Raw genomic sequence first — 22613 nt, 5'->3', positions numbered from 1 at the left:
CTTACAGTTCACAACGCACCCACAGTAACAGCATAACAGACAGGGCACTACTCATTTCTTTATTATAATACCGAAAGCAGTTATTGCAAATTTAACAATCTACTACTGCCTTAAGAAATAACTTTTACAAGCAGCATTTAATATGGCATTTATCAGTCAGTGCATAGCTTATAGTGCATTTCATTTGAGCAGCATTTGTAGTTTATCTATCTCAGTGTGGTGCAGGTGTACGAAATTTCAAACCGGAAAGGGTTAAATTACAAAGCACACTTGTAATAAATTCATGCTCTCAAGCACGCTGGGATCAAGTTCATCCTATAGCACCATATTGTCTGTCACAGGCAGCCTCATGTTCTCTTTTGCTTTAGTTCAGGCTCATCAACCAAATTAGAAACCTAGCAAAGGGAATATAGTGAAAGGTATTTGTTTGGCAAAGATTTGATAAAGCAACACAGAGAAATGTAGTCAGTGAAATTGTGTAAACATGAAAATTGTAAACATTTTGAAGCCACTTAGAATACATATTAGGTTGATTTGGTTACAATATCTTAGCTGTGTCATCGTCACTCTGTTTCTCTTTATTTGTGTTTTTTATATTTGTATTTTATAATTTTGAATAACTCTTGTTCCAGAGTTTTCTTTTTCTGTACTTTTTACATTTTTAGAAGATTGTTTGTAGCATGAGGAGAAAATATGTCTCATATACTAATGTAGGTGTTTTCCTTGTGTGAGCAACTCAAATCAAACATGTCTGTCTTAATAAGAGCATCATTACATAACTTAAATACAAATATTGCAATCTTTCTGATATCTGAATACCACAATGAGTGCTGCCATGAAGTAGCTCTATACTTGCCACTCAATATACTGCATGAAAGTTGAATGAAGGCATAAATGTTCTGATCACGGCAACAGAGTGATAACTGCATGGTCATCCTTCCCCTGCCAAAGCATCTCCCCCTCGAAGTCCACCAGCCTCTGCTTCCTCGCTCGTAGAAGAACCCCCACCAGTTTATTAGAGATGGTCACATAATGCTCGAACAGTTTCCTAAATTCTACGGTCACCACCTTTCCATCGCCTCCTCCATCCCCGTCTTTGTCTCCTGGCTCCCCAATGTTCCTGATCACCTCACACAGCTCCTCAACTTCTCTGCTTATATGTGTGTGAGCATCCTTCCCCCTCTGCTCTGTCATGGAGCCCTGCAGGGGTTTCCCGTAGTCGTCCTGGCCTCTCTGGGGGGCCGCCACACTGGGCCTGGTGCCGTGGCTGAAGGGGTTGAGCTTCTGATACTCCCGGTGCTCATTGGACCACTTCTGCCAGTTCTCTTTCAAGCCTTTCACAGATACAATGCACATTGCAGCTTCATCGCAAAACTGATTGGAATTGGGGACGTCATCTTCAGTTTCTATGATGGTGGTGCTCTGGCTGCTCGTCCCCATCACTGTCTCTAATGAAGAGAATATTACAAAGCTTTAACTGGTATGGTATACACACATTACTGCAATGTTATCACTCAATGAATATTAGCCAATTGCTGTTTTCATTCAATTGTTATTTAAAAATCAACTTCCTTAAATAATCTACTAAAAGAAGAGAAAAAAAATTCTATGAATTTAAAGCTTTACATTATTTACCTAATTATTGACGTTGTCCTGTTTGCTGGGTTTTTATGGGGAGTATTGACAGATTTAACCCATAACAACAACAACAATACAATTCATTTAAACTAAAGAAAATGAAGATCAAGAATTATACAATCTGCTTATAACATAACCTATGTCTTTACAACCTATCAGAGATTTGGAGTAAACAATTATAAAACATACTTCGACTCAAATATCACTCACTGCCTCGATCCTCACTTCATCTGCAATGAGGTTTTATGTTATCCGAAGTGCAAACAACACATTCATACTGGAGTACCGCTGACAGAAGTAAGAGTGCCGATACTTCTCTCTCCTGAGGCAAAAACCGCTCTGATGAACATCTGTCTCAACCAATGGCGTGTTTGAGAAGCTTCGAACAGCCAATCACTGGCCAGATAGGGCGGCAACGACAAGGTGTCAAGTAAAGCGAGTTTATCCTAGGAAGGAATAGATGATATAGCGCATACGACTGAGTGAATGTTGACAAACAAATGATTATAGGCGCGACGGTTACTCTTTTGGTAAATCACGCGAACCAACCAACTTTTTTACAGTAACATTTTCGACCAGTCTACCCAATTTCATTAAACAGCTCAAATGTACAGCAGCAACAGTACACATATTGGTTCAACCGCCTGTAGTGTAGACAGTATACTATTACGCACATAACACATTCCACAACATAATGTCATACAACGTAGTTACACTGAAAGAAAATAACATGCCTTTCCATTTATGGTAATTTGGTCCCCAATCGGTACTATTCTTTCGCAGCCCTGGTTTCAAGCCGGACGTATTTTGAATCCGCAACAAATATGGCGACCTCCGCCCGTCAATCATGCCTCAAGTATTTGTTACATCTTGCCCAAGATAATCTGGACTTCAGGTTGCCGGTAATTTATATAATTACTCTCAGTTTCTGTCTGACTATTACGAATGTTTATAGTTCTTTGTTTGTAAAATCTGTCAGAGAAGAGTCCCTCCTCACGTGGTTTGCTGCGTTAGCTACATGCTAATCATATATCACTGTATATAGATGCTAACTGTCAAATCAGTGTGATAACGTTTAAGATTTGATGTCACGCAAGAATAACACACTTACACACTGTTTTTCCAGCTGGAACTACATATGTGCGCCTGTGTTATTTGGTTAATTCTACAGGAATCCCCACTGATATTACTCATGAAATAATATAATTACTCATGAAGATTATATTGAATTGATTGTGATTTGTGATCTTGCAGGAGATTAAGTCCTTGCTGGCTCTCAGAGGAAAGCCGTTCCATCATAGTGGAAACTTCCAAGAAAAGGTTTGCAGATCAAAAGCACCTATTACAAATCTCTATTTTCCAAAAACCCAACTGATACATTTATTGGCTTTGATGATTTATGATGAAGGTTTCTTCTTGTCTCTTATCTCAAGACTCCTTTCTGGTGTCTGGATGGGTTGTCCGAGGAGGATGTCCGCGGCGTCATGGCCAGATCTGTTTGTGCAAAGTACGTTTTAATTGTTAAGTTAGTTTATTTTTGCTTTATGGTCTTGCACCCGTAGTAATGCAACAGCCTAAACATGCAGCATATAATGACATCCATCTGAACATGTGCCACAGTAGTCAAGATGTAGCTGTAATTTGTGCATTATCCTTGCTTTCAGGTCTGCCTTTGAACTTTGGGGCCACGGAAAAACGCACAGTGAGCTCAAAACATCCCTCTTGAAGTACCCAACAGAGAACATGGTTTGTGTTGCTATGGTGTTGGACAGACCCTGCTGTTGATATACAAACAAACATGTTGTAAGCTAATATGTTTATTTTCTATCTGTGCTCTTCTCCTTATAGTCACCATTCATGTGCAAAGACTCAACTTACAGAATCAATGTGTACACTTTCAACAAGACTCTGGAGTTTGAGGACAGAATCAAAAGGATTGATGTGAGTATTTAGATGTATCTTTGATTGCCTTCATGTATTTATATGTGTGTGCAGGATGTCATGTTTTGTATTTTTCCGCCAGTCCATGGACTATCTTCCGTTTGAAGGGACAGTGAACCTGAAGAGCCCTCAGCACATCTTCTGTTTGTTGGAAGATTACGGCACAGACCCCAACGACATCCCCGAGCATCCTAACTACATCTATTTTGGTCGATGGGTGAGATACATTTGACATTTGTTTGCATTCAACTGATAAGAGGTGATCTGCAACTAACCACTGTTCATCTTTACACCCTGCTGCGACAGATAGTGGATGGACAGCGGGAATTGATTCGCTCCCACAGCGTGAAGAACAGACACTTCATAGGAAACACCAGTATGGATGCTGGACTATCATTCATCATGGCCAACCACGCCAAGGTCAATAAGAATGACCTTGTCTTTGACCCGTTTGTTGGCACAGGTGAGATGATCCAGTCAATGACTCTCACTCAAATAAATAGATATATAAATAATCACTTATTAAGAGATATCTTTGCAAATTAATTTTTTTTGTCTTTTGATCTGTTTTCAGGGAGCCTGTTGGTAGCATGTTCTCATTTTAGAGCCTACGTCTGTGGAACGGATATAGATTACAACACTATTCATGGTAGAGGTAAATCTACTCTGAGCTTATTTTCTTTTCTGGCTTCATCTTAGGTTATGTTTTAATTGAAGCTTGCAGATAAAACCTGTTCAATTATTCATGCAATAGTTTGGTTTCATCATTCATATCTTTATAACACTAATATACCACTGTATCTATTGTTATACACGTGTTTACATTTGTATTGTTGTAGTACAATGTGCACCATTTGACTTAGCTTCCTTTACCTTCTTTTTGCTTATTTAAATGTAACTTGTTATGTTTGTATAAAATACAAATATTATTATTCTGTTTTTTTATAGATTACATATTTAAATAAAGTGTTCTGATTCTGAGATATTGTATCAGGTAATTTCTCCGTTCACAACCAACAGTGGCCGGAACCTGCTCTGAATTTCTGATGCTATCCAACATTTCTCAAAGTGCCTTCCTCTTTCAGGTCGGTCAAGCCGTAAAAACAAGACGTGGCGAGGACCTGACGAGAACATCAGAGCCAACCTGCGGCAGTATGGAACAGAGGACATGTATATAGACGTCATGGTGTCTGATGCGTCCAAGCATGTGTGGAGGGAGGCGGCCCTGTTTGATGCCATCATCACTGATCGTAGGTCTTTAGTATTACAAACTTGTGATAAATCAATAGGTTTTTTTTCACTGAAGCAGAGTTGCAGCAAGCATGTACTCTAGCTACACAAGTGCAAACATATTAAATTGGCTATCATAATGGGATAAACAATTTTTTTCTGACCTCAGCTCCGTATGGTATCCGTGAGTCCACAAGGAGAACGGGCTCTCACAAAGACGTGATCAAACCCCAAGATGCCATGTAAGTTCACTTGATGCTCAAAACATACCAACATTTGTTCCTCTGCATTAAGTATCACTTATTTACTCTAGTTGGACTGTATTGTAATCTAGTAAGTAAAATTGCCTAATTAGGTGGACTTAAAAATAGGAAACACTTTGAAATGTTTTGTATCTTTTGTTAATGTTGTGTTTTTTTTGCCCTGGTCCAAACTTGTTTGTGTTTCTTTGATTCTTCTGCCCAGCTATGAAGAGTCTCACGTCCCTGTCACTCAGGCGTACCACCTGAGTGACATCTTCACAGATCTGTTGAACTTCTCTGCCCACCACCTGGTTTTGGGCGGGAGGCTGGTCTATTGGCTGCCTGTCTACAGACCAGAGTGAGTATGCAGACTTAAAATACCTTATTTAGATTTATTGGGTTTCCCTTTCCTGTAGTATGTTGTAGGTTTTTGTGCATGTAAATGGTCTGCAAAGGCTAAAATCCCAAAGTGCACGCCAGAAGATGTTTCTCTCCCACACACCCTCCCTCCCGCCTGAAACGCCTTGATTGAACTCCTTTGATTTCGGCGACATAGTGGCTGCATCTCACTTCTCTTAACTTCAATCCTTGCGTCCCTCACTTGCGTATTTTCCTTGGGAAAACCACGAGAAGGGAGAAGAAGCAGGGAAATGAGTTTTAAGAGCAATGGGATGTCCTTTCCTCGGAGGTCCGTTTGTGATGACGCCGCACAGCTGATCGTCTGACAGCAGCCAGCTCTGTCCCCGTTTTTTTCAAACACCCCCGCCTCTGTTAGTACACATTTACTGACATAAACATTTGTATCATCTGTTGTAGACCCAAATAAATAAAATAAGAACTCATTCTCAAAAAAGATAAACGCCATTCTTAAAATGTATAAACGAACAATAGTTTGATTAATATTAATTAGAGTGCACAATATAAATACAATTATTGAGAGAAGAAAAAGAGATATGTTATCTATCAAAACCATTTGGATTAACATTCATTGGATTGCACACTTTGTTGTTCAGATATATCACATATTTGTAACTAAATGATACATTAATTGAAACAAAACACGGTATAAACTGAGGAGTGTCTCCCGTGAGGTTCATGTATTTTCTTCACTCCGCTGGGAAACTGCTGTCATGTCAAGAAGCAACAGATCAGTGCATGTGCTGCATCGTCCAATCAGTGAGCGATACACAGTAGGGGGCGGGGCGAGTGGCTGAGGATTTCACCGGAGGATGGTCTGGTGGTTCCTCGATTATTGGTCCTCCGTTATCGCTCCTCGATCCTCCGGCACAAATAAGGGCAATGGGACGCTACTCAAGATGGAGCAGAAAAATCAACTTCCGGTGGGACAGAGGAGTGAGGAAATGAAAAATAAGAGAAGTGAGATGCAGCCAGTGACATCACTAAGTAGCACTTGCACTTCTATTGGCTAGCTCTCCAACACATGTATGTTATAGAGTAAGGGGCGGGACATCTCTAACGGCCCGTCCACACAGCGGCGTGCGTTGACGCTTGCCGGCGGGCGTGTCTGACACTCGACCAACAACCAATCACATGAATCTCCCGCCCCAGACACACAAGCACGCGGTTTGATTGGCTAGAGCTTGTACTGGCATATGATTCGATTGGCTGACGCCTCCGTTGAAGCTTTAAAAGTAGAACATTGCTCAACTTTTGAAGCGAGCAATGTCAGCAACGCTCCACGTTGCTTCCCAAAATGCAGTCCGGCTAAAAGTGACGTCACCCCATTCAAAGTGAATGGGCAGAAGTGTTGGAAGCTTAAACGCACGCCGCTGTGTGGACGGGCCGTAAGTGGTTGATCAATCACAACAGAGCCGGCCAGCTAACCAATCAGAGCAGACTGGGCTCTGATTTCAGACAGAGGTTGAAACGAGGTGCTGCAGCACAGGCAGTATGAGAAAAATAAAGACCTTTTGAACATCAAAGCATGTAGAGGCACAAAATACAAATATATGATCCTGAAAATACGCATAATAAGGCCCTTTTATAGTTTGCTGTCATTGGCTATCACAGTGCCATCCAGCACTTTAAAGCTTATTCATTTCTGTTATAAGTAAAGTCAAACTGGGTCTTTGACGAATGTAGCTGTATATTTCATTACTAAATTGGACGTTTATTGTGTCCTTATTGGTTTATATTGAGAACTCCTCCTGCTGGTGCCTCTCTCAAAATATCAATTTGCATCAATAGGGGGCAGGCATAAACCAGAACTGCACGAAACAGGCTTCTAGAAAGGGCAACATACAACATTGAAAATCTTTTTTTTGGCCGGATTAATTCCCACAATTTTGAACAAAGACTTATTATAATGTAAACATGGTTAGTTGAAAGACGATTAATTTATAGGGTAGTGTAAATTAAACACATACAGTAACGGATGTCTATGTATGAATTAGTTGAATAATGAGAAACTAGTTAATGAGCTGCTTAGTGCTTTTAAAGACCTGGCGCTGTGTAGATGTTTCAGTCCAGCAGACTGGCACACAAGGACTTTTCCACCCTACTTTTCCACTTTCTAGCCTCCAGCATTTCCCCTCTAGCTGTAGAAATCTTCCATTCCCGCTCCTATAAAACCTCGTCCACCTGTGTGAATGACGGTGTTTATACAGAGAAGTATACAGGTGTGTTGAGGTTTCCCCGCTCGTACAGCTGCTTCCCAGTAAACCACAACTGTCGGCTCCTTTGTATGTGGGCTCCATGAGACGGCTCTTCTGAAACAAAGTTGTGCATTGTTAAATGTTCTGTGCACTATAGCACCAAGTGAAGTGCTGACTCGGAGTACAGGTGTTTGACTGTAAAGGTGTAAACCACAACACACAGCGGATGTTTGGGGAAGGAACAAAAATCCCTGCTGGGCTTGAGTTACTTCTGGTCGCTGATTATAAGACCAGGAGGAGATGAGATAACCATTCATACTCTAGTTTTATAGTATGTGAGAGGAAAAGCAAGCAGACTGTATCTACTCACACCTTGCAGATATTATTCCCTTTGTCTCTGTATGTAAGCATCGGAACACATGTGTGTGTGGTCTTGCGTATGGGCCCATGCATACATTTGTGTCATCATGTTCACACATTTGTCTTTGCTACTCATCTACCAGTGCCTGTCAGAGCGCTGTGCCAAAATAAACGTCTGAGGTCAGGCAAGTCAGATATGTGAACTATCTGTCTCTGCAGTCTGGTGTGTGTGTGTGTGTGTGTGGTGTGTGTGTGTGTGTGTGTGTGTGTGTGTGGTGTGTGTGTGTGTGTGTGTGTGTGTGTGTGTGTGTGTGTGTGTGTGTGTGTGTGTGTGTGTGTGTGTGTGTGTGTGTGTGTGTGTGTGTGTGTGTGTGTGTGTGTGTGGTGTGTGTGTGTGTGTGTGTGTGTGTGTGTGTGTGTGTGTGTGTGTGTGGTGTGTGTGTGTGTGTGTCTTTGCACAATCACATGTGTGTGTTCTCATATAGTTGTGAGTGTGTAAGCCCAGACGTAGCCTGTCTCCTGGGTCTAATCTGGGGCTCTGCGGGGGAGATATCGTGTTTCTGTCACCCCCACATTTATGTGTATCTGCGTCCATCGCTGTGGTAGAAACAGTGGGGATTGTGTGTGTCTGTCTGATTCAAGAGAATGGGGAGGTTTGTGTGTGTGCGCGATGACAGGTGACACAAAGTCCTGTCAGCAAACAACGTCGTCTAGACCAGACCAGGCCCCTTAAACTCTCTTCCCTTTCTCCCTTTTTTAAAATTTTTAAATGAAAGAGGAAAAAGTATCAAGACAGATGATGTTAAATCAGTCATCGCAGCCATAAAATTACCTAATTACAACATAAACAAGTGAAGAGAAGAAATGAAGCGCTTGTATTGTCAGGAGTAAGGGGATATATGTGAATGAGTCTAAATGAGCCATGTTCTTTATTTTTAGATCATCATTTTTCACCTTAGTATAAATGTCTGGATGTTTTTGAATTGTTTTTGAATTAATCTAATGATACTGGACATAGATGCTGCATGCCACTGCTTTTTTATCAGAATATTCATGTGTTAAAATTGAGAGCATAAATGTGCTTGATTTTGAAATACTATGGGACTAATGATATCAATTTAACATTAATTTGATCAATTTTAAACCTTCTGTGTTGTGTAAATACAGTATACATCCTATAACTATTTAAATGTGTCCTGTGGGATAATAACCTCTAAATTATTGGACAAAGCAAAGGCAGTTGCAAGTAAGTGTGACAAATAAAGCTGTGAGCTGAGTTCTGGACAATAACGGTAATGCTGGAATTCACAGTAGTTGCGACCACAGCTGTGCATGCATCTCCATTCTGCACCGTATCTTTTTTTCGCTGTTCAAGTTTACCAGTGGCGAACCGTGTCTATCACAACTGGACCATCTGTAGACACACCCAACCGGATTCCAAAATACGGCAGTCACTTTGCGTTGGACGGCCTTTTTTTATAATGTCCATATTTTCACTGAATGATTGTCTTGAAAAGGGTACTAACTAGGGCTGCACGCACGGTATTGAAAAAAACTGACATCGCGATTGTTCCCCCCCCATGCGGTATATATTGCGGTTTTTTTAACCTGTTAAATAAACCCCAAAGTCCCGGCGGGTACTTTACTTTTTTTTTTCACGACAGTGTCTCAGAGGATCGTAATATTTAAGAATTTATTAATGTGTTATACCAGATTAACGGAAATAATCTCAGCTAACTGACGATATAAACCATGTTTACCAAAACAAAACACAAGTCTCATAAGAAGCATCTAAATGACCCCTGAGCGAAAAATGCTAACGCACTTTGGCACAGAACTCAAGATAAAAGTACCCTTATTATTACTTATCGTAGCTGCACTTACAAGATATCCGATTAAAGCTGAGGTTCCACAGATTATTTAGCTATATAGTATCATCACTGAGTGATCTGAACTTGGACAGGGGAAGCAAACACAGACATCACAACATGTACCTTTACGTAGCTTCTAGGGGAGATGTCTCACCGTAGCTGTCAATCTGATCAAAAGACGTGTCATTAATGGCATTAAAACGAGAAAGAAAAAACGCGGCTGAATCGGTTAATCCATAGGTTTTTAACGTCTCTGTATACAAAAATGATTTAATTTATAATCCATAATTCCATTTGTATGTAAATATCGCAGAGCAAAAGTTAGCTACTAATGGTAGCTACTAGAGTGGCTGCTGCTTCCGGTCTAGGCTATGCGGCAGTCCAGCGCAGTCTAACACACACACATTACAAAATAAGGAGTGAGAGTGACGCGTAGCCAAAACCGGAAGCTGCATACACTCTGGTGGCTACCATTAGCAGCTAACTGTGGTGCTCCGATTTTTACATAAAAATGGAATTATGGATTATAAACAATTGGTTCAAAGCCACAGATACATTATCAACCTATGGATCAACCGATTCAGCCGCGTTTTTTCTTTCTCGTTTTAATGCCATTGAACGTCTTTTGATCAGATTGACAGCTACGGTGAGACGATCTCCCGTAAAAGCTCCGTAAAAGGTACGTGTTGTGATGTATGTGTTTGCCTCCCCTGTTGCGAGATCGGATCGCTTAGATACTATACTTAAATAATCTGTGGAGTCTCAGCTTTAATCGGATATATTGTATGTGCAGTTTCGATAAGTAATAAGGGTATCTTTATTTAGAATTCTGTGCTAAAGTGCGTTAGCATTTTTTTTTTAAATGAATAAAACCGCACGTCCCTGCGGTGTGAATACCGCGCATGCGCATACCGCGGTTATCGCCATGACATGGTATATCGTTCAGCCCTAGTACTAACAACAATTCCGCAACAACATCGTCTTCACCTGTTGCCATTTCGACGTAAAAACCAATACAACTTCAAATGAATTGCTACGTTGCATTTATCTAGATCCTCTGTCTCGAGCCAGTGAACTTACGGGCCTTCTAGAGTAGGGGTTCCCAACCTTTTTTCACAAGAGCCCCCCCAAATGACTCCTGTTGGAAGTTGCGGCCCCCCCCACACAGACACACACACACACAAGGGGGGGGGGGGGGGGCGCAACAGCGGTAATTCAAGTTTAAAAGTTGTAAAAATGCTACAACTACTGTCACAAACTGGATGAATGTGAAGTATTTTGTTAAAGGAGGATAAAAGCGTAATTAAGGAGCACTATTGGAGTGACTTTGATGGTTATTGGACTCAGGATTAATTCATTTGGATTCCCGCTGTATGAAGAAATTAAAGGACGGCGCAAGTGGAAACAATTCACAAAGGGATTAAACTGTTTAAAACACATGCTCAAAGTAACCCGGATTTTGCCGATGTGTTTATGTGGATTCAAAAGTCGTAAATAATCTACAAAATGGAGGAGACTGATCTGATCGGAGCAACTAAGACAAATAATCCAACTGAAACCGGCATGGACAATGACTATGTTTTAAAATGCGCTTATCCAGACAAGCCCGGTTTGGACACTTTACGGGCAGAAGAAACATTTCTATTAAAGAAAAAATGCCTATAATAGCAATTAACTTGAATTTGTATTCAAATTAATTAATCAATTATTTTTTATATTTTATTGTAATGTAAAAAATAAAATCTAAATATGATATTTGGCCTCAAATCATCTGAGGCCTGGCGCCCCCCCCCTCTGCGATCTTTGGCACCCCCCCAAGGGGGGCGCGCCCCCCAGGTTGGGAACCACTGTTCTAGAGTACCCTGGAACCGAGGGAAACTGAAAGAATACGCCCATTGGCTACAAATCAATATATGATTGGTTGATCAAACTGTCAATCAAAACGTACGCTCTCATTCAGTGTAAGGGCCAGGGCATTCTATCAAGGATATAGAATACCTTGGTTGAAGGACATTCTTCCCAGAGACTCAGAACAATATCTGATTGGTTGCTTTTTTTTCTAACACAAAACCACTGAAATGCATAGTGCATGGACCAAGGAAGACAAACAAATCAACGTAACACTGTAATATTACAGATCAACAACACAGATACGATTCTCATTTATTCATTTTATTTATATAATTAATTTGATGATTTATCTGAGTGTTCCATGGTATTCTCTGAATACCTTGAAGGCCCTGACGGTTCACCACTGTTGTTTGCAGTCAGATTAGCAACTTGAACATCTATAATGTAGAGGTTCAATAATTGATGTCTATGCCTGGATTCTTTCACAAGTAGCCAGGTATCAAGCTAATGTTCAGCTTATAACTAATATAATTGGTACCTAGTGTGTTCTGCCTCTTTCGCTTCCTGTTCAAATCTGCTCAAGACTGATTGGTCAGTATTGTTCCGACAACAAACGGAAATAAAAATTCCTACCATGCTAAATGTGAGCCTCCAAGGGTACAAACTGTGTCTGCAAAAAGGTGGGGAATATTTGGCGACCAACACGCAGCTCCAAAGGAAGATCTGAAGGTGAAAGACAACCTGGCCTCGGCTACATGTTAACACTAGCTCAACATGTCGGGCTCTTCACTAATGACTTATGAATTATCACCTGACTGCATTGCCGTTGGTCACCCTGGCGACCAAACATCCTGTCGCGGCAGAGGCCCACATGTGGCCATGGCAACAGGGCAGACAAACAGTGACTGGCAAATCTGGCCGTGAGTTGCTCTGCTGCTACTGTGATGGCGGCTAGGAGAAAGTGCTATTGACACAAATATGCAAACACATACATCATCCGCTGTTAATAGGCCCTAACCTTGCCTAGCTAGTGATGACAGAGCCAGCAGTCAACCTGTCAGCCCAGAGTCACTTTTTCCACCTTCATCTTCGCAATAAATGAGCTATTTGATTGTTGGGAGAGAAACGGAAATAGACACGGAGGGAGAAAGGAGAGCCCTTGGAATGAGTGGCAAAGACAGTTGACAAAATTAGGTAGTCATTTTGACAGGATTAGTCTGTCTGTATCCAAGCAGCCAGTTTATGGCCTCCAGACAGAAAGGAAGTTCATTGTTTTTACATTAAACATTCCTCTCATTTAGCTTTTAGGTGTTATTGAAATAGATTTTTTTTTCTGATCCTTTGTTTTTGGACACTTGTGTTTAACTGTGAGTGTGCATGTTGTCCCCTGTCTAGATACTGTGTTGAGATGGTGCCTCTGAACCCATGTCTCCGGATCATCAGCAACTGTGAGCAGACGCTCTCCAGCCATACCTCACGCCGCCTGATCACCATGGAGAAGATCAAAAACCCTGAGGTGTGTACCTTTGCATTTGAGGGGAAACAGTTGATCAATGAGTTGGCAACTATTTTGATAAAGTTATTACATTGCTTATTTTTTCAAGAAAATACTGTGAAAGTTCCAGTTTCTCTTATACAGGCATTTGTTGCTTTTCTTTGTTTCACAATAAACTGATTATCCTGCAACAGAGAAAAACAAGCACTTTCAATAGTTGTACAATATACAATTATTATTATTACCCTAACATATTGAGTAATAATAATTAATAGAAAAAATAACTGGTAATCATGAATAAATAATACAAAATTAAGGACTCATCATACATTTCCAACCAAGTTTTCATGAATGCTAGTGTTTGACTTTGTTAGGTTAATTTACATACACTGTAACATATCTGTTTAATAACTCTAATTCTTCCTAAAGGAATTGTCTTTTTTTTGGCAGCACAGTGGCACAAAAGTAGCATATATATATATTTTTTTTTTTGTAGAAAAAAAAATAACATTTTGTGTTTTTCATTTGTATGTGTTTAAAGCTGTAAAATGGACTTGTATCTCATTTTATTCGTACATCAAATTGGAAGCACGGCTTTTAAATGTACTATACTGTTATAAGTTGAGGTTCCATAATATTGGAGATCTACACAGTACAGCACAGTGTGTGTTTGTTTGTGTGAGCATGAACAGATATGATTCAGTTTCTGTAAAATGCTAGCATGTGAACCGGCCAGTTCATGCATGTTTTTTTTTCATGTGCACTTTATATAATTATTTGTACACGCAACCACGAAAGTATGTGTCATGTGCATGTATGCAGTACGCACATCTGTGTGTTTTTTATCATCTCGATGGAAGTGATGGTGTCTCTATGTCTCTATGTCTGGGGTAAATCCTCGCCATCTGGCTGTAATTGACTCATTTATTTTATACTGGAACCCTAAATGGTTTAATCACACATCGTATGGAAAACAATCCATCTTTGGATCTGACATCTATTCCACTTCAAAACCCCAAATTGCTCCCATAAAGGGCCCTGTATGACACGCACACACAAACACACAGCTATTTGATCTTATCTGACTGCTGTCTCTCTCAGGTTGCACAGTTTTCCCTTTCAATCCGCATTCCGCCCCTCTCCGCACTCAATCACCAGTGTTCACAGCTTGGTGTTTGTGAACACCTAAATGTGTTTGAATGCCTACGATGAACGTGCATGTGTCCGCACTGTTTCTTGACTATAGCGGGGCACGCCTAATTGCTGTAAGACGTTTCCTGTTAAACTAGTGCAGAAAAACATCTCAGAAACCTCACATTTCCTTATTTATAGGGTGTGACAAAATGTGTTTGGTGGCCATACTCGTTTGTCCATTTTATACTAAATGTGTGTAATCCTACACCTGTATGGCTAATTGGTTATTCCGAATGTTAGCAGTTGTTTGTCCTTTTGTCCCTCTGTCCTTATTCATTTGGGGTTGCGTTGTCAGTTTCGTTACCCCGAGTTCTCCCGCAGAGTGGTTATGGAAATAGTTTCCAGGTTGCTTGGCAGCATCAGCAAGCAAAAGAGAGGTGTTGCTGACAAATTACAGGCCCAGCATCGGAGTCGTCACGTCCAACTCAACTCACTTCATTATTCCTCTTCCCAGCATCTCTCTTCCTCCCTTCAACCCTCCGCTGACCAGCAGCTACCTTACAGCCAAGACAAACTGTCTCTCTGAAGGGATTCATAACAGTTCATATACAGTACATGGTTCATATTCACCAGCAGTCTTGTTCCCATATACAAACAGTGGAAATGTATGGAAACCATGTGATGCCAATATGATACTGAGCTTGTGTAAATTGCTTCATTAACTGGAAAAGTTAAATTGTTTAACTTGACCCCTAAATAACCTTTGTAATAGTATAATGTCAATTATTTTGACTCAGTACATGCTTCTTTTGGCGGGAAAATCTGTACCTTTTTTTTTTAATAACGTTTTTTTTTTCATCAGAGTATTTAACAAGCTGTCAATCTCAATAGCATATATATATTTGTAGATGAGAATACATACATGTATTCCACACTTAATATGATGTGTGAGAAGTTCTCTGTTTCCTTTCTAATAACTAGGGCAGTTTGGTACAATAACCTGTATTTGTCTGTCTCTTTACAGGAACTTGACAGCCTGGCTTATCTAGCAGACCCACGCTTCAGCCCTTACCAGGGACACAACGCCTTCAGAGAGAAGTATTTTAGCGGAGTAAACAAGAGGTCTGGCAAGGAGGACAACAAAGCTGCTGTCAATGGAGAGTGAATTAAGCGATTTCCTCAACATGAAGTGTGAGTGTCTTTTTATAGATTAGAGAAAACAAGTCAACACCAGTGGACTCAAATATGGGAACAAACTCCTCACTTATTTCTTATCATTTTTAAAAACCTTTTTCACGATTTTAATTATGGTAATGTTTTATGCCTGTACTTATTGCTTTGCAAATAAATTGTTAAAATACTAGTGTCATTTGACTGCCTGAATGCAGCCTTTGTTCATTTGTAAATAAGTACCATTCAATGGGAATATGGGGTACACATTTATTATTATTTGTTACTTGTTAGATGCTTTTATCCAAAGCGACTTACATACTCAATACTGGACAATCCCCACAGGAGCAATTTGGGGTGAATTGAATTGAACCTGTGACCCCCTGATCTGAACACCAAGGCTCTATCCACTGCGCCACACGCCTTCCCATTTAAGGTTAAGAAGTGCACTTCCATAAAGTGCCTTTACGTTTCTAATATAAAGGTTAAACTACAAAAACAATGGATCCTAAACTTCCCATAATGCAACTCAAGGGTGGCTATCATTACTCCCTCTGTGCTTGCAACACGTGGCTGACATAACAAGTTTTCTCTGTCTGAGTCGTTCTCCCCATTTTTATATTATGGAAAGTTAAAGGGGACCTATCATGCAAAATGCACTTTTGTACGTCTTTTATACATGAATATGTGTCCCCGGTGTGTCAGGGAACTCACCAAGTGTCAGAAAACACAACCCTCTCTTTTCCTCCATACCCAAATCTCTAAAAACGGGGCTGCAACGGATCTGATACAGACTGATATAGATTTGAATTTTTCTGACGTCAGAAACGGGGTGCTACGCCTATATGGGCATCTCTCCACCTATCAGGGGAATGAGAGGTTACGTGGCATGGTAACAGCATGGTAACATGATGCTCGTGCCTCGCCCCCCTGCAAAGGAGCTGCAGCTCATTTGCCACAGAAATGGAATAGAGCGAAATGAGGCATGGCTAAAATGCATGATCTGTTTGGTATTTTGAAAAGAAAACTTCACAGACATGTTTTATATAGGTATGGCCCTACAATATATTATTCAAATATAGCATGATAGGTCCACATTAAGGAAACATTTTGAATAAAATGTATTCAACATTTATTTTGCGGGGCCATACAAGGGTTCTATCTAATTGTATACTCAAAGATAAAGAGACTGAGACCAATATTATTTTCTTTCACCCTAAAAATATAATACGAATAATGATTTCTTTAAATGACTGAAAACTAAACCAAAGGTTGCTAAATAAGCTTAGAAATTCTATTGTAGAACATATCATTACATCATCTGAAAAAACGATCTTAGTTTCCTAAAATATTTTGTTAAATGTTAAATGTGTAGGTAGAATGAGGGTTTATGTGTCTCTTACTTAGCTTGAGTGACCTGGACTTAATTTATATTGATCGGATTAAGCTTCAAATTCTGTTATTTTTTCTATCTTTACTTGGATACAACCCCGTAGCAGTGCTTGAATACCCTAAAACAGAATGTAAAGCGGCATTTAGAGCCACAGTCTTGCTTTATTCAGACAAAGGCAGCATGTTTAGGCGAGTGAGGCCTCCCTGCACAGGCAGGACCCTAAACTACAGGGCGTCCCCCCCTCACCACTACAGTTAGTCAGCAGCTTTTGTTGTTTTCCGACCACAGTTTACATGCAGCCCGGTTCATTATTCATCTCATGAGCGACGCAGCCGGCCTTTATGTACATTACCCCTTTGCTTTGTTTATCAGTTGGGCCCCTGCCTTTCCACCACATTTCCCCGTTCTCCCTGTTTCACCGACAGTGAGTTCCAGGCACCATCACATGATACCCCGCTCGCCATCGTTTGCGGTGTGCTTTGTTTACAGTTCCCACAGTGCCCTTTTGTTGTCTAACATCATCAAGCAAAATCAAATGATTCCGCAAGACATTTAGAAACGTGGCCCCTCTTTACTCACCACTGCTCTCCTCTCACCCTTTAGCATTTCATAGCATGTCTCATGTAAATGAGAAACGTGACAGATGACCCTCTCTGTGTTGAGGATAGTCGTTTTAACACAGTCTCTCTATTACTGTTTAATGAGTGTTGCGTGTGTGCATTCACTCTGCAACAATATGGTGATAAACCATGTTTTCAAAGCTCTCGATGTCAAGCGAAGTAGACTATAATTAGAGAGGGGTGGGGGAGTTCCTCTACGAGATGTAATGCCGTCCAGACGTCGTGAAAATTGTGTGTGTGTGTTCTGGTCTAATTGTCTTGGTTTTATGTTTGCAGTTTCCCAGTGTAATTCGGTAGAAATAAAATAATAGTCTCTTTCTTTAATACTCACTGTAATATCGTTAATATATTTTAACATTTACTAAGTCATATTTTTTGCAACGGAGGCTCAATTTATTAAGCTTCCTGACTTTACACCGAATCCTTAATAATTGCATTTGTCCACCTTACCTCCACCAGTTCTCCCCCACCCTCCTCTTCCTCTCCTCACCCGCCTCACCTCTGCCCTCTCAATGGAACAATGGTTCCTGATTAAACTCCCTTCAGAATGCTGTATCAGCTTCTTCACTATGAGAATCTCAACACACATTTTATTTCTCCCTGTTGTGATTTTATTTGTTGCTCACATGCAGGGTTGCCAACTCTCACGCATCTGGCGTGTGACACGCGCGTTCACTCTCAATCTCACGCTCTCACGCTGCCCATGCCCAAACTATTCTCACGCTAAAAACAAGATGAACCGGCGATCGTTTTTGGTTGGTTATTTACAATGTTGAGTTGACAGCTGCTCAAGATGTCGATCCGCTCCCTCCCCGCCCCCACCACTCTTAACAACGTTAACAGACAGCAGAGCAGTGGGAGCCGGTTGGTCAATCCCCGACCCGTATTGTGCATGCGCAGAATCCAGTATAAATGATAAAAAAGTAAAAGTCTGCTGCTTATTGTTCTACTAGGCCAAAATAGAGTCAGAGTGTGTTAATTAATATATTTGGCAGTTTGGAGTAAGTCTATAGATTTGTTTGTGTGTGTGTGTTTCATGTATAGGCCTCTCACGATAATACATTTTGTTCGATACATTTTCCCGGAAATTATTGCGATAAACGATAATATTGTCGGCACCGTTGTATGACCATTTTAGACCACTGACATAATGATAATATATAATAATAATTCAAGTACATCCTTTCAAACTGCTAGTCACATCCTCATGTAAATGGCAATTTATCGAGTTCATTTTTATTTATCGTACGATAAGTCATTTAATTGCTTATAGACAGGCCTATGTACACAATAAAACAGTGGAAACAAACATGTGTTTGACTTTCATTAGTGAATGATACTTTGTTCCCTTTATAGTCTGTACAATATTGTGTATTTGTATATATTGTATATATATCCTATATATATATGCTAAGGTCCCGCTGCTGACACGATGGCAGTCATTTAGTGCGCATATGTGTAATTAAACCCATGATATCAAAATCTCACTCCAGCCAGACCCAAAGTTGGCAACCCTGTGCACATGCATGAGAACAAAAAACGAATTCAAAACCGCACCACACCTGGTATCAATAGAAAAATAAATAGTGCAACATGTTGGTAATTAGATTATTTGCTTTGAGACCGTAAATGAGATGAGAAGATCGATACAGTCTGTATCAGAGATGGAGTACTCGAGTCCCGGACTCGGACTCGAGTGCCGATTTTCGGGACTCGTGACTTGACTCGGACTCGCACACTGATTGACGCGACTCGGACTTGTACTCGTGAATTCTCGCGCACGATGACTTGGACTCAATCAATCAATCAATGTTTATTTATATAGCCCAATATCACAAATGTTACATTTGTCTCAGTGGTCTTCACAGTTTGTACAGAATATCAGTATGACAATACGACACCCTCTGTCCTTAGACCCTCACATCGTACAAGGAAAAACTTCCAGAGAAAACCCACAGTTTAAAGGGGAAAATGGGAGAAACCTCAGGGAGAGCCACAGAGGAGGGATCCCTCTTCCAGGACGGACAGACGTGCAATAGATGCCGTGTGTAAATCGAAAAGTTAATACATTTACTACATAGGTAGACCAAATGTTTGGAAATGCATGTGTCTATAATAAGAAGATGAATCCACGAGGATGTCAGCAATCTTGTGGGAGCCATCAGGGAAGTAGTATGATGAGAGTCAGGCAGGACCGCAGATACAGGTTCAGCCAGGACTCGAAGTCCAGGACTCAGATCCAGTACTCAGGATAGAGGATCCAGGACACACGACCACAGCAACAGGATTAGCCTCGACTCAGGATCCCGGCGTATGACACAAAAAAGAGATTTGGGGGAAGCTGGGTTAATCGGAACATGAGAGTACACAGGTACAAACAGACAGAAAGACGGAGTAAGGTGCCCCCCCCCCCCCAACAGTCCAAGCCTATAGCAGCTAAACTAACGTGTCTACATACATGCACTCCCTTAGGATAGGTTGAGGGAAAGGGGTAGCAAGTAGGAAGTAAGGAACACAACGTGTCTACGTACATGCACTCCCTTAGGATAGGTTGAGGGAAAAGGGTAGCAAGTAAGAAGTAGGAAACAGAGGTGGAGAGGCACAGGCAGGGAGAAAGGTTCCCACTGGAATCTGAATTGGTTAGAGGTAAGGAGTACGTCTGGCTACGTTCCACACTCCCCGGCCGGGCTAGGCCTTCTTTGCAACCTGTTACCCTCTAATGGCGCGTTTCCACTGCAGGCCTCGCTCGGCCTCGCTCGGTTTGGTTAGGCCTTATTAGGCCCGGCTCACTTTAATGCTGCGCTTCCATTACAGTTTAGGAACTGGGGTAGTTACTATAGTAACGCAGTGTAGGCGGAGCCGTGACGTCATCTTCAATGAGCGCTCCAGAAAAACAACACAGCCGTTAGCTCTTAGCACTCAGAGCTCACAGCTCTTCATATCTGTTCAGAAACTAGACAAAAGTTAAACAAGTACAAACCAAAGACTGCCTGTGTCATGGCGAATACAGTCGCTGGTTTATTTATGTCTGTATAGGCCGTTGTTGTGAGTGTGGACGGTCGGAGCATATATAACGTTAGCTTAGCCAAGCTCCATTTAGAAACCACACATTTTAAAAGGGTTTTTCGCCTGTTGTCTGTCTGCAGACTTTTCAAAGCATTAATTCATGGTTTTTACTAACCGGTATCAGTATGTTGTTACTTCGGCATCATTTTGAAACGTGTATTACAATTAAATCACGGTCAAATATGTTCATCTTGTTGTAGTTGTAGCCCCCTTGCCAGCGATTCTCTCTCTAGTTTAGCATACTCAGCCCGACTCAGCCTGGTTGTGTCACAAAGTGAATAAAGTCAGTATGTTAGACAGTGGAACGGATGGTTAAACCTTTTATATAATTGTTGCATGTTACATAATAGTGTTGTGATTTTAATGTTGTGCGCTATTTAGCGATGAACTATTTTTATTTACATGCTTGTTTAACCTCCTCAACGAACTGTCACAACAAAGACACAGACACTGCTGATTGACACACCAGCACCCAGTGAAAATCAGCGATCTCATTCGCCAGTTGCCAAATCCACTCCCCCATAAATACGCCGACTACCTGCTAGACGGCGGCTATTCTTCTCTTGACAGTTGCTGCCTCACCTCGCCGCAGATCGGACCGGATCGGATCCCTCCTGCTCCTCCTCACCTCGCAGAAAATCGGACCGGATCGGATCCCTCCTGCTCCTCCTTACCTCGCCGCAGATCGGACCGGACCCTCCTCTAACCATCGGATTCAACGCTGAAACAAACTCCAGATAAAGGGAAGTGGGATTTCTCCTGCTTTTGGGCGTCTAGTTTTACGTCACGAAAGTTACATTGTTGTCTCCTCCCCTGAGTTGCCTTTTGTTGTTTACCGAGGGCTCTGCGACCAGAGGCTGACGGACAGAGTGCGGCGGGCCGGCAACGTGGAAATCCTGGCACTGGATTTCCTGGAAGGGACTTGAACCTTGCACTTCTGCCTGGCAAAAACCCGGAGTTTAGTTCGCTTCCAAGCGGACAGGACTTTCAGGATTTTATTAACCCCTGCTAGAACTGTAATTCTTAAGTAACTGGTTTATATTTATTGAATATTATTTTAACCTTAAGTTATTTTAAGTATTTATCAAAGGAGTGTTTTTAAGGTAACTTTGTACAAATAAACTATTTTACACCTATTGTGCTGTCCTTCTCGCTGTATTGGTGTGGCCGGGAATCCGAATCTTTTAATATAAATTTGATGTTAACAAGCGTCATACTAGGCTGTTACAGTTGTTCCTGGCCCTAGAACCACGATTTTATGGGGCCAGAAAAACTGTGAATTAGGACCCACTAGCCGGTACTAGGCCAAGTGGAAACGCAACCAAAAAAGGGCCCCGCACGGCTCGGCACGCTTAAAGCGAGCTACCCGCTGCATAGCCGCAGGAAGTAGGGGTGCTGGGGGTGCTGGGGGTGCTGCAGCACCCCCGGTTGGCGAGTGGTGCACATTTGAAAAACTGAGTGACCACCTAAATAAAAATGATTAAACAACATAAAATAGTTATGATTTTACTTAAAATAAAATTAGCTGTATACAGTAGCATATAATAGTCATAGTATATATTTGTATATATCAGGTGGCTTGAATTTATTTTCCAAATAAGTAAAATCCGAGTCATCTAGGTCGTAGGTCTTGGGAGAGTGACGTAATTGATGCGACACACACACTGCAGAGTGACAACTTTCTAGAATGGCGCAAAAAAGGATTTTGGATTTTTTTTTTTCTCCAACAAACAACCCAATAAAAAGAGTGGATCACCAGCTACTCCTCAGCCCACCACCTCTACAACTAGAGTAATATGACACAGAAGAGACTGACACATCTGACTTTGATGCATGTCCATAGTAACATTTTGGACAATGTGGATGTATCTGCTCTAATGAGGGTCTTCATTAGTGCCACCCCAGGCTAAATTTGGAGTTTTGTGAAGCCCCAACACAAGGTAAGACGATTTTTTTCCCTTTAATGCTGCTGCCGCTGTGCAGTGTT

General features: G+C 41.2%; 2 protein-coding genes across 4 annotated transcripts; one reads left to right on the top strand and one right to left on the bottom strand.

Annotated features, from left to right (window-relative positions):
- Positions 1-45: 45 nt before the first annotated feature.
- On the bottom strand, positions 46-2450 carry LOC117537459 (actin-binding Rho-activating protein). 2 transcript variants are annotated; one of them, XM_034202687.1, is made up of 2 exons: positions 1828-2450; positions 46-1448 (listed from the first exon to the last, which is right to left on the bottom strand). In XM_034202687.1, the coding sequence occupies exon 2, from the start codon at positions 1438-1440 to the stop codon at positions 904-906; it is 537 nt and encodes a 178-aa protein (XP_034058578.1). In that variant the 5' UTR covers positions 1441-1448; positions 1828-2450; the 3' UTR covers positions 46-903. The 2 variants fall into 2 exon arrangements, with proteins under 2 accessions (XP_034058578.1, XP_034058579.1); XM_034202688.1 differs by having other exon boundaries at positions 1849-2450.
- trmt11 (tRNA methyltransferase 11 homolog) lies at positions 2292-15740 on the top strand. Of its 2 annotated transcripts, none has more exons than XM_034202682.1 (13): positions 2292-2540; positions 2893-2958; positions 3072-3145; positions 3303-3384; positions 3487-3579; positions 3662-3796; positions 3886-4042; positions 4154-4228; positions 4665-4829; positions 4979-5051; positions 5275-5409; positions 13144-13264; positions 15402-15740. In XM_034202682.1, the coding sequence occupies exons 1-13, from the start codon at positions 2463-2465 to the stop codon at positions 15540-15542; spliced, it is 1395 nt and encodes a 464-aa protein (XP_034058573.1). In that variant the 5' UTR covers positions 2292-2462; the 3' UTR covers positions 15543-15740. The 2 variants fall into 2 exon arrangements, with proteins under 2 accessions (XP_034058573.1, XP_034058572.1); XM_034202681.1 differs by having other exon boundaries at positions 2293-2540; positions 4154-4234.
- Positions 15741-22613: the final 6873 nt, after the last annotated feature.

Source organism: Gymnodraco acuticeps, unplaced genomic scaffold, assembly GCF_902827175.1.
Source record: "Gymnodraco acuticeps unplaced genomic scaffold, fGymAcu1.1, whole genome shotgun sequence".
NCBI classification, from domain to species: domain Eukaryota; kingdom Metazoa; phylum Chordata; class Actinopteri; order Perciformes; family Bathydraconidae; genus Gymnodraco; species Gymnodraco acuticeps.
Note: the sequence above shows the minus strand (reverse complement) of the source record. Positions and strands in the feature narration are given on the sequence as shown.

What these genes read in the sequence shown, in the direction of transcription:
- LOC117537459 (XM_034202687.1), bottom strand. Translation starts at nt 1,440, where the DNA reads ATGGGGACGAGCAGCCAGAGCACCACCATCATAGAAACTGAAGATGAC.
- trmt11 (XM_034202681.1), top strand. Translation starts at nt 2,463, where the DNA reads ATGGCGACCTCCGCCCGTCAATCATGCCTCAAGTATTTGTTACATCTT. An exon ending in CTGCCTGTCTACAGACCAGA is followed by an intron (nt 5,410 to 13,143) that starts GTGAGTATGCAG and finishes TCCCCTGTCTAG; the next exon opens with ATACTGTGTTGAGATGGTGC. An exon ending in AGAAGATCAAAAACCCTGAG is followed by an intron (nt 13,265 to 15,401) that starts GTGTGTACCTTT and finishes GTCTCTTTACAG; the next exon opens with GAACTTGACAGCCTGGCTTA.